The sequence below is a fragment of the Ursus americanus genome, chromosome 29, assembly GCF_024610735.1.
Source record: "Ursus americanus isolate L20-20 chromosome 29, mUrsAme1.1.p, whole genome shotgun sequence".
In the NCBI taxonomy this organism is placed as follows: domain Eukaryota; kingdom Metazoa; phylum Chordata; class Mammalia; order Carnivora; family Ursidae; genus Ursus; species Ursus americanus.
In genome coordinates this window covers 1942500-1958191 of record NC_142155.1, presented here as the reverse complement: position 1 = coordinate 1958191, position 15692 = coordinate 1942500, and the positions used below count along the sequence as shown (strand labels likewise).

Sequence of the window (15692 nt, the reverse complement as noted above, 5' to 3'; positions counted from 1 at the left end):
AGGCTATCCCACGCAAGTTTATACTTCTTTTTCCCACATGAAAATCTTTCAAATAATTGAAGACTTAGCTATATCCCTTTCAAGTCTTTTAGGCTACTTCTATTTGCTCCAATCCTTTCTCATATAGCAAGTTTTCAACAACTGCCACTGCTTTGGTCACTCTTCTCTGTTTGCCAACGACCCTGAAACGTATGGCATCCACAACTAAAGACGATATCCCAGAATCTGGGTATGTGCGGTGAAGAACTACTGTCTCCATTTGAAAAAAACAAAACACAAAAAACTACTCTTAGTAATAAAAATGGGGATTTACAACCCCTCTTAAAAATACATAATGATGCCCTAATTAACATGTTTTCATAAACACTACTGGAGATAAAACTTGGCAATTGTTCTTAATTCTCTGTATGCTGTGCATAAATGTAAATCAAAACGCCTGGATGTACCACACGGATGGTAGCCGAGTTATTTTTGGATCCTAAACTTACATTTCCATTCAAGTTTTCCACACTTAATGTCTCTACGTGAATACAGAGACTTGACGAACTGTTACTTTACACTTTTAAGGGTTTTACAGTAAAAGATAAGTTTCACTGCCTTGCTAAGGAGATTTATGTGTCTATGCATACACGCAATCTTTAGATCTTGATATGAAGATTTAATGTTTGAATCGTGCCTACATTCTTTCCATTCTCCAAATTTTTCCTAATTATGGCAATACTTCGGAAAGAAAGTTTGGAATTTTAAACTACTTCTGGGCACACACTGAATTTCCAGAGCTAAGAGACAGGATATTCTACCTCACTCCTAGTTAGCACAAGTCACATAGACATTTTCATAAATACGGCATTTAGTCTGCTCAGAAAAAAGAAGTCAACCTGAATTACTAGTTCAAGGCTTATTAGTGTAGGTAAATAGTGAACACTTTATTAACATCTAACATTAAAATGATCACTTTTCTAGAGGCATTAAAAATTACTTTTAAACATCAACTATTTGAGTTTCTAGAGATATAGAAAATTCTAATACAGTAAAAAATAAAAATTACAAACTAAACCAGAGCTTAAAGCCAAAAATATTCCCTGGTTCTCAAAAGTCTCCTAAATATTTCTAAAGGGTCCAAAGTGGCTTAATTAAAGAAAGCCAAATCCAATCAAGAACGGTCCTGGTCCACCTAGGCGGCTGTGCTATCCAGGACTACTCAGAAGGCTAGGACCTGCTCTCACTCCTTCCCAGAAGTCCCTGTAGCACTGAGAGTGAGGCGCTGGAGGAGAGCAGGAGATGGCCATTAACCTCTGGGAGCTAGATCTCTTAACTCTTTACATCACAACGGTCTGGTAACAACTAGATAGTATTAAACTACTGAAAGGCGTCACAGCCTTACTTCAAGGGTTCAACATTTCCTTTGCAGCTATTAAAACTGTCTGTGAACCCATGTCTCTTTTCCATAAGCAACTTAAACTCTATTTATAATTAATTGCTGAGATATTGAAGTACTATAGCTCAGTAAAGTGAAATTCCCAACATATACCTGTATCGTGCATCATAAAAATAGATTATGTTTAAAACCAGGTAGATTTAACATGAGAAAATTGAAAAACAAGAACAATACGAAAGTGTCCACTCTAAACTGTTCAATAATAGTTATTATAGTTCTAATCTGCACTATATAATGAGAATACTATTAGGTTAAAAGAGTGTTTAGCCTTGGGAAGGTTTCTTTTTATACTGATACTTTTTTTTTTAAAGATTTTTATTTATTTATTCGAGAGAGATAGAGACAGCCAGCGAGAGAGGGAACACAAGCAGGGGGAGTGGGAGAGGAAGAAGCAGACTCCTAGCATATGAGCCTGATGTGGGGCTGGATCCCAGGACCCCGGGATCACGCCCTGAGCCAAAGGCAGATGCTTAACAACTGAGCCACCCAGGCACCCCTATATTGATACCTTTTAAGCTGCTATTCTTACTGCTGTTTCACAGATCAAATATCAAAAGCAATATTCTTGCCCTGTAAGACCACAAAACTTGCTGAACTTTTGGCACATGTGCAGAAACTGTATTTCCATAGAGTAAATAATCCCTATTTCTCCCCCCCAATCAGTTGCTTATTGATTTATTGATTTATTGATTTATTTATTAAGTAGGCTCCAGGCCCAGTGTGGAACCCACCATGCAGCTTGAACTCACAACCCTGAAATCAAAAGTCAGGTGCTTAACTGAATGAGCCACCCAGGTACCCTTTACTTATTTATTTTTTAAGTAATCTCTACACCCAACGTGGGGCTTGAACTCATGACCTTGAGATCCAGAGTCAGATGCTCTACTGACTGAGCCAGGTGCCCCGACAATCTCCATTTCTCATCATTGCCTAATCATGGTATGGTTATGACTGTTTCTATATCACTAAGTATTCATCCTCATACAAAATTGTACTTGGGGTAATAAAATCAGTCATCACAATTTAAGTAACAAACATGCTAAGACCGTTTTGGAATTCTGAAGGAAATATGTATACAAACAAACTATAAGCGTAGAAAAACTATTTTAGTATTTTGTTTTGGTTCATCTCAACATTTCCTTTTATTCATTTCTTTAAGAATTTACTGGAAAAAAATAAAATAAAAAACAGAAGATCTTATTGACTGACTCTCTGACCATTAGTCTTGTTGATAATCTTAGGCACTGTCAAAATCAAAACAGGTACCATTTATGTAGCATATGTAATGTGTGAGTTTAAATATAAGGAGCTTTAAATATGTTATCTACTAAGTTCCAGGTCCATACATTTAATTGCCTACCGGACTCCCCAAATTGGAAGTCACACAGACATTTAAAACTTAACATGTCTTGGGGTTCCTGGGTGGCTCAGTTGGTTAAGCATTTGCCTTTGGCTCAGGTTATGATCTCAGGGTCCTGAAATCAAGCTGAGCCCTGCATGGGGCTCCCTGCTCAGTGGGGAGGGGAGTCTGTTTCTCCCTCTCCCTCTGCCCCTCCCCCCTGCTCATGCTCACTCTCTCTCAAATAAATAAATAAAATCTAAAAAAAAAAAAAATGAAAAACAAAAAACAACCCTCAACACATCCTGAAAGAGAACTTTCTCTCTCCCTTACAAACATATTCCATTATTCTGAAACTGGATGAATGATACCATCATCCCTTTGGTCATCAAGAAACCTGGCAGTTATAATAATACCGGTTGTAAAAGCTACTACTTGGGAACACCTATTTTGTGCCAAGAATTATGCAAGGTATATTATCTATATTAAATCTAATGCCACCCTCCAAAAACTTGCAAGACAGGTATTATTCTAAGAAATCTTATAGTAAAGAATCCTGTTTAATTTCAGTTAATTCAACTTTTCTTCAATTAATTTTAGCACTGAATGCTTTTTTCACCTTAACTTCTGGCAAACCAATTAATAGTACTAATTAGATCAAACTTTGGAAATGCCTTTTTTAAAAAACCGTCATCAAACTGTGCTCATTCTTTTTGCCAAAGTCATACTACTGATCTACTCAATAAAGATGGGTAGTTGGAAGGATAATGAGTTTAAGGTTATATTTTCTATTTATAATAGAAATTTTACTTCCCCATAGCCTGATTTCTTGGTGTGAGTCCAATTTCTTTCAGATCAATTATTTATGAAAATTTGCCTTTTAGAATAATATGTTTAAATATGAGAAATAAAGAACATACCAGTAGTTTATGGTTTTTTTAATGTGAGTGGATGAATAGAGTAACATTGTTACTCTTTCTATGAGGTAGCAGATAATTAATTCAGCACTAACCAGGCACCAAATTTAAAAGCATGGGAAATATAGGAATAATTTTAAAATATGATCCCTTTTCTCTAGATGCTTATAATCTAGTTGGCACTAAATAAAGAGTAAAATGCCAATGAGACCAAGGGAGAAAAAACAAAAAACTGAGCTCACAGAGCAGATTATGATTGCCAAACATGGGGGTGGGAAGTAGGTGAAATGTGTGAAGACGTTCAAAAGGTACAACTTTCCATTTATAAAATAAGTAAGTCATGGGGATATAATGTACAGCATGGTGATACAGTTAATACTGCATATAACAAATAATGCTGCATATAATAAAAATGTACATTTGAAAGTTGCTAAGAGAGATCTTAAAAGTTCTCATCACAAGAAAAAAAATTTCTTGTAACCATGTATGGTGACGGATATTAACTAGACTTATTGTGGTGATCATTTCACGATACGCAAATAACGAATCATCTTGTTGCGCACCTGAAACTAGTATATGTCAATTATACCTCAATAAAATAATAAATAATGAATAAAAAAGTAAAATAAAAACAGACCAAGAGTACTTTGATAGAACATTAGAAATACCAAAAATAGCAACATGATTAACTGCCAAAGGCATGGTAAAACAATATGCAGCTAATAAGAGCTTATAAGAGAAAGACGTTGCTTGGAAAATGCAGTGTAAAATATAACAGGTAGAAATATTTCCAAAGAAATTACATAAATCTGCTTTAGTTGTCCTTTACGTATACCTGCATTATCAATTTGCACAAATTTTTTCTTTAAAAAAAGTTTTACAGAATACAAGTAATTTAAGTAACACAGTAAGCTCAGCATTCTGCAAAAATACAAAAAGAATCGTCTCTGGCTCCAAAAATCACACCTCTATCTACAAATTAGCCACAGTTAGGTGTGCTGACATAAGCGTATTGCACTACCAAATGCTGGAAGTGCTGCAAGAATTAAAACGTTATGGGTACATGGGAACAAGACAACCCAAACAAACTTGACAGTCTTAAAAGTCATTATCCTCAACAACTTGAAAAACCCAAAGTATCTATGGCAAAGAAAAAAGAAATTCCACACAAGACCAATAAATGGATACTCCAGCATCAAACCTTAGGAAAAAAATGCTGGAAGCCATATAAGAATTTATTTTTGGATACCTAGTCAGATTTTAATGACATATTCAAAATGAAAAATAAATATCTAGCTATAGAAAAGTATCATACTGAGACAGGGAAACTAGAAGAACCCCATGAAAAATTGCTTTATTCACTCTTTTTCCTGCTTCCACTCTTGCTGAGACCTACACCGCATCCCCACTTACACACACACACACACACACACACACACACACACACACACACTAGACGTCCCACTCGTAAAGGTCAAGAATTTAATGATTTTTTGGAGTCTTTGAGCACAACAGATAACATCGAAGGAGATGGTGGGCAGGGTCATCATGAACATTTTCTAAGACACTGACTCCACAAGACCCCTGGCTGCAGGGCACAGGTGACTTAGGGAGAACAACTAAACCCTATTCTTTGCTCCTGGATTATCAAGAAACATGTGCACCAGACCACCATCCTCAATAAAAATCCCAGGCTCCAAGCAAAGACAAGACTCACTCTTCCTTCCTCTCTCAATCTCCCAAACGTTCTGTCAGTATCTACGCTTTCTCTGTGATAGACTCTGTTCTCACCTCCTCTTGGCTCCAGTTTGATTTTTATCCTGCATGAAGTTAAGGACCCTCTTGGCGGGTCCTGTGGGAACCTCCCTCTGGGTCCTTGGACCCAGCCAGCCTACATCAATATCACGAAGATATATTAAAAAGTATGAGATCAAAAGATATACTTCTTTGCAATGGTATTAACCTCAGTACTTGGACTATTATCCCCTAACTTTCACTGATTATGATCCTAATTGCTAACACCAAATACACATAGTAAATGTAACAAGAGGTATAATCCTCCTGTCCATTTTCTGAATGTCTTAGAATACTTGCTGTTGCAGCAGGAAAGATTTCATAGACATTTCTCAATTTTGGTATTAAAACATAGTCTACAAGCTAACTAAGGTCTGAAAGACCCATCACAATTCAAACACAATCGCAATTTTCTCTCCAATTAAATACAATGTCTAAATATATATAAGCCACATAACACATCTTCAAATAGGTTCCCTTTTTTATAGTCATGGGAGAAGCTAGGAGAATTATTTCATTAAAGAACTTCAAAATCATCAGAAGTTCAGCAAGATACCCACATTAAAAATCAACATGACAAAAAAACTGCCAAAAAGAGATCGTATAGAAATGGTTTTAGGAACTTTACCTTTTCTGTCAGTAAATTTCAAATACTGTGGAAAAGCTGAACGAGTAAGATGCGTATGTGCCCCTCTACTCAGCACCTGTGAGCCTTGTGCTGCAAATGTTGTGCTACCACCCCCCACCTCTCCGTCTTCCTCTCCCTTCATCTATCGATGCATTTGTTTTTGACAAATCCCCACGTCATCAAATACATTAATACTTCTAAAGAAGAACAGAGGACACTGAGTCAGATAAATACTATAAATACCCATATGTAAATTCAGTTCCACCCAATGGGTTCAGACAGATCAGGTTTTATCCCAAATGAGAATTTTTTTTGATATTTTGAGCTTTCTAATTTAAATTTCAAAAATGTAGATAAAGGATGGTGAGCTGTCGTTTAATCCCCGTGTTACACAGGAAACTGAAGCATCTAAAGGGTCCATAATTTATGAAAGACTAAGACAAGTAGCGAAACCACGTAGAGGTCAGGCAATCTATTCCAGAGCCCGTACTTCCAACCACTGCTCCAGGGAGCCTCCAATCCAACAGGAAATCCTCGTGATTTTATCTATCCAGACTAATTCCATGACCCTTAATTCCAATGTTGCCCTCATCTGAAACACCTTCCTCTCTCACTGGGTTTACTGCACTAACCTGCTAACCAGGCTATCTGATTCTTCCATCTGTTTAACTAATAGTCAAAGCCAGTGTTCTCTGGCCTACAAAAACTCCAGGTTCTGTACCCTCTCATTTGTCTTCCATCGATGACCTCCCCTACTTCTCTCCCCTCTCTCACATGGCCAGCGCACCGGCCTCTATGCTCCTCCTCGTCCCCAGGCATGTTCCCCCTTAGGGCCTTGGCACTGATTAGGCCTCCTGCCTGGCACACAGTTCCTTTTGTGTTTACATGACCATGCCACATGACCATGCCCTCACCCCTGCAATATCATTTTCCAATTTACTGCCCACTTTATTTAAAATTGCAACTGCCCCCTCCCCAACTGACTCTCCAAATCCTAGTACATAGTAAATGCTCAAAAAACAATTATTGCTATTGAGACTTTCTTGTCAACTTCAACCCAAATACTTTGAGCCCCACTCTTCTACATCTCTTATAGCTGTTAGCATTTCTCAGGATTGCACAAAAAGTTAGAACCTCAAAAAAGATGTTTACAATACATTTTAAAACAGCCAAGTGTTATACACTCATGCTTTTACCAAGATTCTTTATGTAGAAATATACTTTATAGGAACATGGAGAAATGTTCATGACGTCACTCGAGGAGACAGGCAAGGAAGAGCTCGTATACGGAAACAGTATGTATTCGTGTGTATTTACAGGTTTTCTGGTATGGTGACATCAGGTATTTCTAAAGCACTTCTCCCTTCTGTATAGTCATATTTTCTCATTTTTTCAATAATGAACATGTATTGTTTATATGATTGACAAATACATATACTTCTATGCCCCCCAAAAATTATCTTCACAATATAATTACCAGCTAAATTCTAACTCTTGCTCTATGAATAAAATATTTATTCACTATTAATAAAACTGTTTTATAAATGTAATATTGATATGTGCTATTAATAGAAGTTAAGAGACCATCTACAGATATTTATCTAATTATTTTCTTTATACAAGAGATGATGTGGCTAATTCTTCTGTTTATACCAAGACTAATGTGGCACAGATGTCCTGAATATTACCACTACATCAGTATATCTACGGGAAATCCACATATTCAATCTAACTTTCAGATATTACCTTTGAAATACTCTTTTCAATGCTACTACTTTTAATTGGCTTTTATATTTGTGGTATAAACTTATAAACATTTCTTTTTTATGTTTAAATTCAGAATTATAAGTAACATAAATGTATTCAACTTGAGCTTTTGTTGTTGTCGCTATGAAAAGTATTAATATTTATTTCAACTGTTCCCTGTTTCACAAGTATTTAAAGTAATGTAATTAATGAAGTAAAGCTATGGATTTAGAGAAACTGTACCCTATATTTTACACATCTTTCAAGACTACTATTATTTCACTTAAGGAAAATCAACAAAAGAGCTACTTTAATGCCAACTCTTAATTTAGAAAATATATTCATTTTCAGAAAAATTTGGAATGCTTACTTTAACTTCTAAAATGTACACATAATAATGTTAATTAAGATCTCAAAGACAAGCTTAATTATGATCAATTACTTTCTTTCCAAACAAAAAACAAGTTCACTTATTGTCTATAAAAGAAAACCTAAATAGGTTTATAATACTTTTCCATGATCTTAAATATAGAAAGAAAATATTATATTTTTTAGTGTTTACATGTATTTATATCTGATTTAAATGAAATTTGATTAAGGTTTTTCCAAACTTAAATTCCATTCAACAATTTTTTTAAATTATTGCAAAAACTAAAAAAATAAATAAATACACGAGGGTATTTAAAATGAATGTTTACATACCTTGGCTTCCGAAATGCTAAACTATATTGCTGGCAAGCCAGACCCACAGTGGGGGTATAAACAATAGGCATGAATTTCTCAATGTCAGACATTAGCACACTGTAAAAGAGCTTTTCGTTTCTGTCTTGAAGATCCATTAAGAGAAGATACCTGTGGAAATTGGACATAATGAGATCTAGATTCCAACAAGTCACGAAACAGCTGCTTAGAAATACATTTTTCAACATTTTTTACATCACATAGAAAACACAGATCAAAAAAGACTTTAGAAATATTCTTAAACAGCTCAAAGAATGAAGAACCATAAACCTGAGTGATTGTCATTCAAACGTTAAAATCATCGCTGACACAGCACAGTTTTGTTTAATATCTGGAAAGATTTTATTTCTATTTTAAAATGAAAATACCACTATAGATATAATTTAAACATTAAGTAAATAGACTTCATCCTGTAGCTCGTAGTATGGAATAACCAAGGGAAATGACAAGTAGAAAATAAGGAGTTTCGCACCAACCCTAAAAATTACTAAGGCAGGCAAGCTCAAGAGACTTACTGTTTGTATCAAATGGCCTTTTTCTTTCTAGAGGCATTTCTAACCCAGAGTTCTCTTTCTAAACATCAACCTTATCATGTTACCTGTAACCTTCAATAATTCATAGAATAAAACCCAAACTGCTCAGTACAACTTAAAACAGTCTTGCAAAAGTCTTACCAGCCTTTTAAAGTTGATTTACCTTTCCTGGAATAGTTGAAAATGCACAGCATTTGGAGTTAGAGATACAAGGATTCTAATGTTTGGCAAATAGATGGGTTATATGAAACCCTGTAACATTTGGGAAGATGATGACTTTCAGGCATGCTAAAACTGATTTAGTAATGTGGAAATCATCATTGCTAAATCAATGATCAATTCTCAGACCTCATCTTATTTTACCTGTCAAAACATCTGACACAGGTGCCCTTCCTTAGAGCTCAATACTTTCTTTTTACTTGTCTTCTGAGCCATCATATTTTTCTTGGTTTTCCTCCTGCATCACTGGTCACTCCTTTCCTGTTTCTTTGTTGCTTCCTCCTCTTCTCTGAAAGCTCTCTAACACCCATACCTAATATATTAGGAAATTAGGTAGGCGTTACCTTTAACATACACCCAAAATCTAAACGCCTTCATTGCTACCATCCTGGGTCTAATCTCTGACCTGGATTAATGTGATAGTCTCCTAAATATTCTTCCAGCCTACATTCTATTCTCAACATTGCAGTCTTCTTGAAATACAGGTCAGATCGTGTTGATCTTCTGTTCAAAACCTTAAATGGCTCCCATCTCACCCAGAATAACACCAAAGTCCTTTAGTGGTCTTCAAAGCCATTCATAATCTGTCCTCTACTACCTCGCTAACTTCCCCTCCCAACCTACCATTTTCCCCCAGCTCATTCTGCTCCAGAAACAGGTCTCTGCTGACCCTTGGACATACCTGCTGAAGGACACTGTTCCTCAGATTTCCCCCTGGTTAATTACCTCACTGCCTTTGATTATTCGCTCATGAATCACCTTCTCAGTGAAGTCTATCCCGATTGATGTAACAATGTAACAACACAAACTGACCCTTGCAACCCTCAGCCCCTCTTACCCTACTTTTTTTCCATCAGCACCTGTCAATTTCCAGCATAGTATTTTATTATTTTACTATTTAGTATTTAATAATTTTTAAAAATAATTTACCTAAATTCTATGAGGGCAGAGATCAAGGTCTATAATCCCAATGTCTCAAAGAGCACCTGACAGTTGATGCTCAAAAAATATTTGAGGAATAGTCTGTGGTAAAAACATGAATGTGATCAGCTCTTACGAGGTAGAGGTAAATGGCCCAGGAAAAGAATATAAAGTAAAAACAACAAAGTCTGAAGGAAAGACTTAGGGAACAAATGAAAGGGATTATAAAGGAGTTTAAGAAGCAGCAAACATAAACATTAGGCAAACGGGTCAGCCTCTTCCCCAGCTGCCCCTGTCATCATCACTCGTGGGTTCATGAAGTGGCCACAGCAGGGATGGAGGTTATCCATGGGCTCAGCAACACGCACTTCCACTCACCAAAGCCCACCTGGCTACAGACACTGCCAAATGCCCCCTCTGCAAGAAGAGACCCATGCTGAACACCTGATACAGCACCATTCCAGGGAGTGATGCCACACTGGACTGCTTCCGTCATGGAAGGGGTGGTGTTGGTTCCTACTGGGATAGAACTTACTCTGGATACAGATTTACTTCGCCTGCACACAATACTTCTGCCAAAACTACAATCCAAGGATTTACAGAATGCCTTAAACACCATTACAGTGTTCCACACAATACTGCTTTTAATCAAAGAATGCGCTTCCAACAAGAGTAAACCAAGTGTGGCAATGGGCCCGTATTCATGGAATTCACCATGTTTCCCACCATCCTGAGGCAGCTGGCTTGACAGCATGCCAGAATGGCCTTCTGAAGACGGTTACAGCACCAGGTAGATGGCAACCTGCAAAGCTGAGGCAAGGTTCTCCAGGATGCCGTGTGTGCTCTGAATCAGTGTCCACTATATGGTGCTATTTGTCCACTAGCCCGGATTCACGGGTCAAAGAACCAAGGGATGGAAATGGAAGTGGCACCACTCACTATGACCCCCAGTGACCCACTAGCAAAACTGCTTCCTGTCCCCATGAACTGATGCTCTACTGGCCTTGAAGTCTTAGTTCCAAAGGGAGGAATGTTTCTACCAGGAGACAATGATTCCATTGAACTGGAGGTTAATATCGCTGCTAGCCACTTTGGGCATCATACGCCTCTGAATCAACAAGCAAAGAAGAGAGTTACTGTGCTAGATGGGGTGACTGATCCTGACTGCCAAAGGGAAGCTGGACTGCTACCCCATTATTATTATTATTGTTATTATTATTATTATTTAAAGATTTATCTTAGAGAGATACAAAGAGACAGCATAAGCAGGGGAGGGGCAGAAGGAGAAAATCCTCAAGCAGACATTCCACTGGGCATGGAGCCTGACTCCGGGCTCGATCCCACGAGATCACAACCTGAGCGGAAACCAAGAGTTGGCTGCTCAACTGAGTGAGCCACCCAGATGCCCCATCTACTCCATAATTATTATTAATCTTCAACCTCCCAGTAAAAAGGAATTCTGCCAACAGACTGCCTTTGGACCGGAACTGCAACTCTTCCCTTGGTTTCCAGCCTGCCGCTTCACCTACAGATTTAGGATTTCCCTAGGCTCCATAATCCTGTGAGCCAATTCCAAATAAATAAATAAATAAAGTTAAGTAAGTAAGTGAGTGAGTGAGTGAGTAAGTCTCTCTATATAGAACCAGCAGGATATGTGTATGTTTTCGCTCTTTTTCTACGGAGAACCCTGACTAATACAAATACTTACACTCGGTACTGGTTTGCTACCTCTTCTAACCTTTGCAATAATATTTTCAAATAACTATTATTTCTGTCAACCCACAAATAAAAAAACCTCAGGTTTAGAGAGTTTCAGTACCTTAATGAGAAAGGACCGAGCCACAAGTACAGGGCAAGGCAGACACAGTGGTCATGGCAATGGTTGCAATAGTTTGCTTAAGGCCCCATTGCTAGTGAAACACAGCAGTATTTCAACAGGAGGCCACCCAATTCCAAAGGTAGGGAACAATGTTACCTTCATCTTTGTGCAGACACAGAAACTGAATTCTAAAAGTAAGTGACCCACATTTGCAGTAGTGTTAGAACCAAGCTTGGAGGGTGAAAAAGTGTGCTTTTATCTACAATGAACTTAAAGTCTGACTGAACACCGCTATGTCCTGTTTTACTCTGTCTAAAAGGGCATTTCCTGATAATTCACCTTCACAGCAACCATCTGATCACAAGAGAAAAGTAGTCTCTTTGTGGATATATTTAGAAAGGAAAATTGTATGTTATTCGAATGTTCCTACCAAGGGTAAATTTTTTAAAACATCATTGTATTTATGGGGCCCCTGGGTGGCTCAGGCTCAGACACACTTAAGGGTCTGCCTTCGGCTCAGGCCATGATCGCAAAGGTCCTGGGACTGAGTTCCACATAGGGTTCCCTGCTCTGCAGGGAGTCTGCTTTTCCCTCTCCCTCTGCCCCTTCCCCCTGCTTCTGCTCTCTCTCTCTCTCTCTCAAAGAAATAAAATCTTTAAACGGGGGTGCCTGGGTGACTCAGTCAGTTGAGCATCTGCCTTCAGCTCAGGTCATGATCCCAGCGTCCTGGGATCGAGCCCCATATCAGGCTCTCTGCTCAACGGGGAGCCTGCTTCTCCCTCTCCCCCCACCCCTGCTCATGCTTGCTCTCTCTTGCACTCTCTCATGCTCTCTCTCAAATAAATAGTCTTTAAAAAAAAATCTTTAAAAAAAAGTCATTGTATTTATAGGTAAATTCTCCTCAAACTTGACTACTCTTTCCAAATCATTAAATATTTTAACTTTCTCATCCAATAAAAAATAAACCAGACAACAACTATCTATGAGAAATGTAAAAATCATCTTCAGGAATGTGTTACCTGTCAAAGTCAGAGGTCAGACGCTCAAAATTTTTAATTACTCTAAGAACCTGGATATCCTGACTGATGAAGCAAGGTGGCAACAATCCATGAATATTCAACTGTTGTCTCTCTTCCAGTGTAAAAGCCAAGTCCTATGGAAAAAAGAAAAACACAGTAATTTGAAGGGAATAAAAACCAAAACCTATATACATATACACACATAAAATCCAACAAATACATGGAATTAAAATTCAGAAGATCTGGTATTCTCTAAACATGGCCATTCAACTGTGAGGTCATGTCGTCTCTTAATACCTCAGTTTCCTCATCTTTAAATATTAGAATACTATAATATTTTCAGACCTCTGTCATTCACATTGTTAGTTTTGAAATCAGGTAACACATAAAATGATGTGAAGATATGCAAATGAAAGATACAAATATTAATGTTATTCAATGTATAAATGAGTAGGAATTATAAGAGATTTTAAAATTATGAACATGAGTAGGTCACCTATGACCTGCTGTGCCTCCCCCTATAAAATAGATCAAAAAATGCCTCATATATGATTGAGGCACCTGTTCCAACACTCCTCTCCCAAATCATCTCCTACTATTCTTTTGTTTTTAATGTCGATGCTTTTTTTTTAAAGATTTTATTTATTTATTTGAGAGAGAGAGCGAGAAAGCACACAAGCAGGGGGAGTGGCAGAGGGAGAGGGAGAAGCAGACTCCCCACTGAACAGGGAGCCCAATGCGGGACTCGATCCCAGGACCCTGGGATCATGACCTGAGTCAAAGGCAAATGTTTAACCGACTGAGCCACCCAGGTGACCCATCTCCTACTATTCTTATTACACTCCTAGCTACACAAATTGGTGAACCATTGCCTGAACACAGCACAGTCTTTCATTCTTTCATGACACCATGGACAAAAATGTTTTCCTTGCTTTTCCACCTTTCAAATCTGACCTCAACTACTCCTTCTTCTCTAAAGCTTTTCCAGACTCAGCCAGCGTGTCCATTAGAACCCTATTATTATACTGTTATTGGTTTACATGAACACTGTATAAAACATGAGGTTTGCAAACAAGCAACGAAATACAACTGACTGATTGATGAAAAAAGTCCAGACTGGACCGAAGAGATCAGCTGGAACATAATATGAAGTCAAGTAATAGCAGAGAAACCCCAGCAGTCATTAATCTGGGAGAATGGGATGAGCAGTTCCCCTGAAGATGACTCCCCCTGGAGCTACCGAAGCCCAAGAGGCTTCTCTGAGTAGACTGACTCCTGGGTCTGGCAAAAGTGCACCAACATGATGATGGTTGGGTTCACTCACTGTCACCACGCCTGATGCTTCTTAGACAACCTGAATGGTAGAAGTGTGCTCACTAACTTTGTATTGGGTGATTCTACAGCCAGCCATCCTCCTCTGTCCCTGAAAAGTTTCTTGCAATGGCAGAATAGTGACTCCTGAATATTACTCTGGGAAAAAGACAATTTGATTCATCCCAGAAGTAGACGACCCGTCCAACCTCAGAAAGTAGGTGGAGGAGGTCAACAAACAACTCTTTCTTCTAATTGTTTAAATGTTTAGGCCCATTAATTCACGTCACTGGTGGAAAGCTTTATGTTTGATTCAACTCCTGGGTCAGGGGTCAGCCTGAAGAAAGAAAAATAGATTCATCCACTGGATGACCCCTAGTGGATCTCTCTAAATTGCCTACAAGGGCTAGCTGGGACCAATGGCTCCGGAACCTCCAGGACAAGAAATTTTACAATCTTGACTTCAAGGAAGGTCTCCAAGTGCTATCAGCACACGTGGTGTCCAGTTCCCAGATATTTTTTGCCAATAGTAGCCACTCTTATGACTGCAAAAGCCCCCATTGTTATGTGTTCAGTTGGGGGTCCTCTGGAGCTGCTCTGCTCCTCACTAGCTGGATGGGCCCTTTCCTAAAGGATAATCTGGTGTGTTCAGCTGCGCCTGGCCCCACCACCCTCTCCTGCATGCCTGGGGAGAGCAGACAGCGCAGCCTGTCAGTCCTTTGCCTAGGAGTTCCAGCAGGCACCAGGAGACACTCATGGTATTGCTAAAACCTTTTGCATGCCACTTTCTCTTTTATCTGTAGTCTGTGTCCCCCAATCAGAATGCAAAGTCCATGAGGTCAGGGAATTTTGTCTGTTATTTTTTTTCACTGCTTCATCCTTAGTGCTTAGAAAAGCACCTGATAAAACTAAAATTCCGTAATTTGCTGCATAAATAAAATAGAAACCTTTAAATATTTAATTTTAGAGAAATATTAAAATTTTTTAAAACAGTAAAATTACTGCTCAGGAAACTGATTAAAATATTAATTCTTGGTAAATTAAGTTTAAAATTAATAAGAACTGGGGCACTTGGGTGGCTCAGTCAGTTAAGTGACCAACTCTTGATTTCGACTCAGGTCACAATATTAGGGTTGTGACATTGAGCCCCACGTCAGGCTCCATGCTGGGTACAGAGACTGCTTACGATTCTCTCTCTCCCTCTCCCTCTGACTCTCCCCACCCAAAATAAGTAAATATACACATAAATAAGTAAATAAATAAAATT

The 15692-nt window shown here is 38.2% G+C and overlaps 1 protein-coding gene across 1 annotated transcript in view; it reads right to left on the bottom strand.

The window, feature by feature from the left end:
- Positions 1 to 15692, bottom strand: part of ME1 (malic enzyme 1) — a 176501-nt gene that overhangs the window by 138484 nt on the left and 22325 nt on the right. Inside the window, exons 2-3 of the mRNA XM_045804466.2 lie at positions 13115 to 13248; positions 8565 to 8714 (exon numbers count right to left, since the gene is read on the bottom strand). Coding sequence (XP_045660422.1) covers positions 8565 to 8714; positions 13115 to 13248 — 284 coding nt within the window. The remainder of the gene's footprint in view (positions 1 to 8564; positions 8715 to 13114; positions 13249 to 15692) is intronic.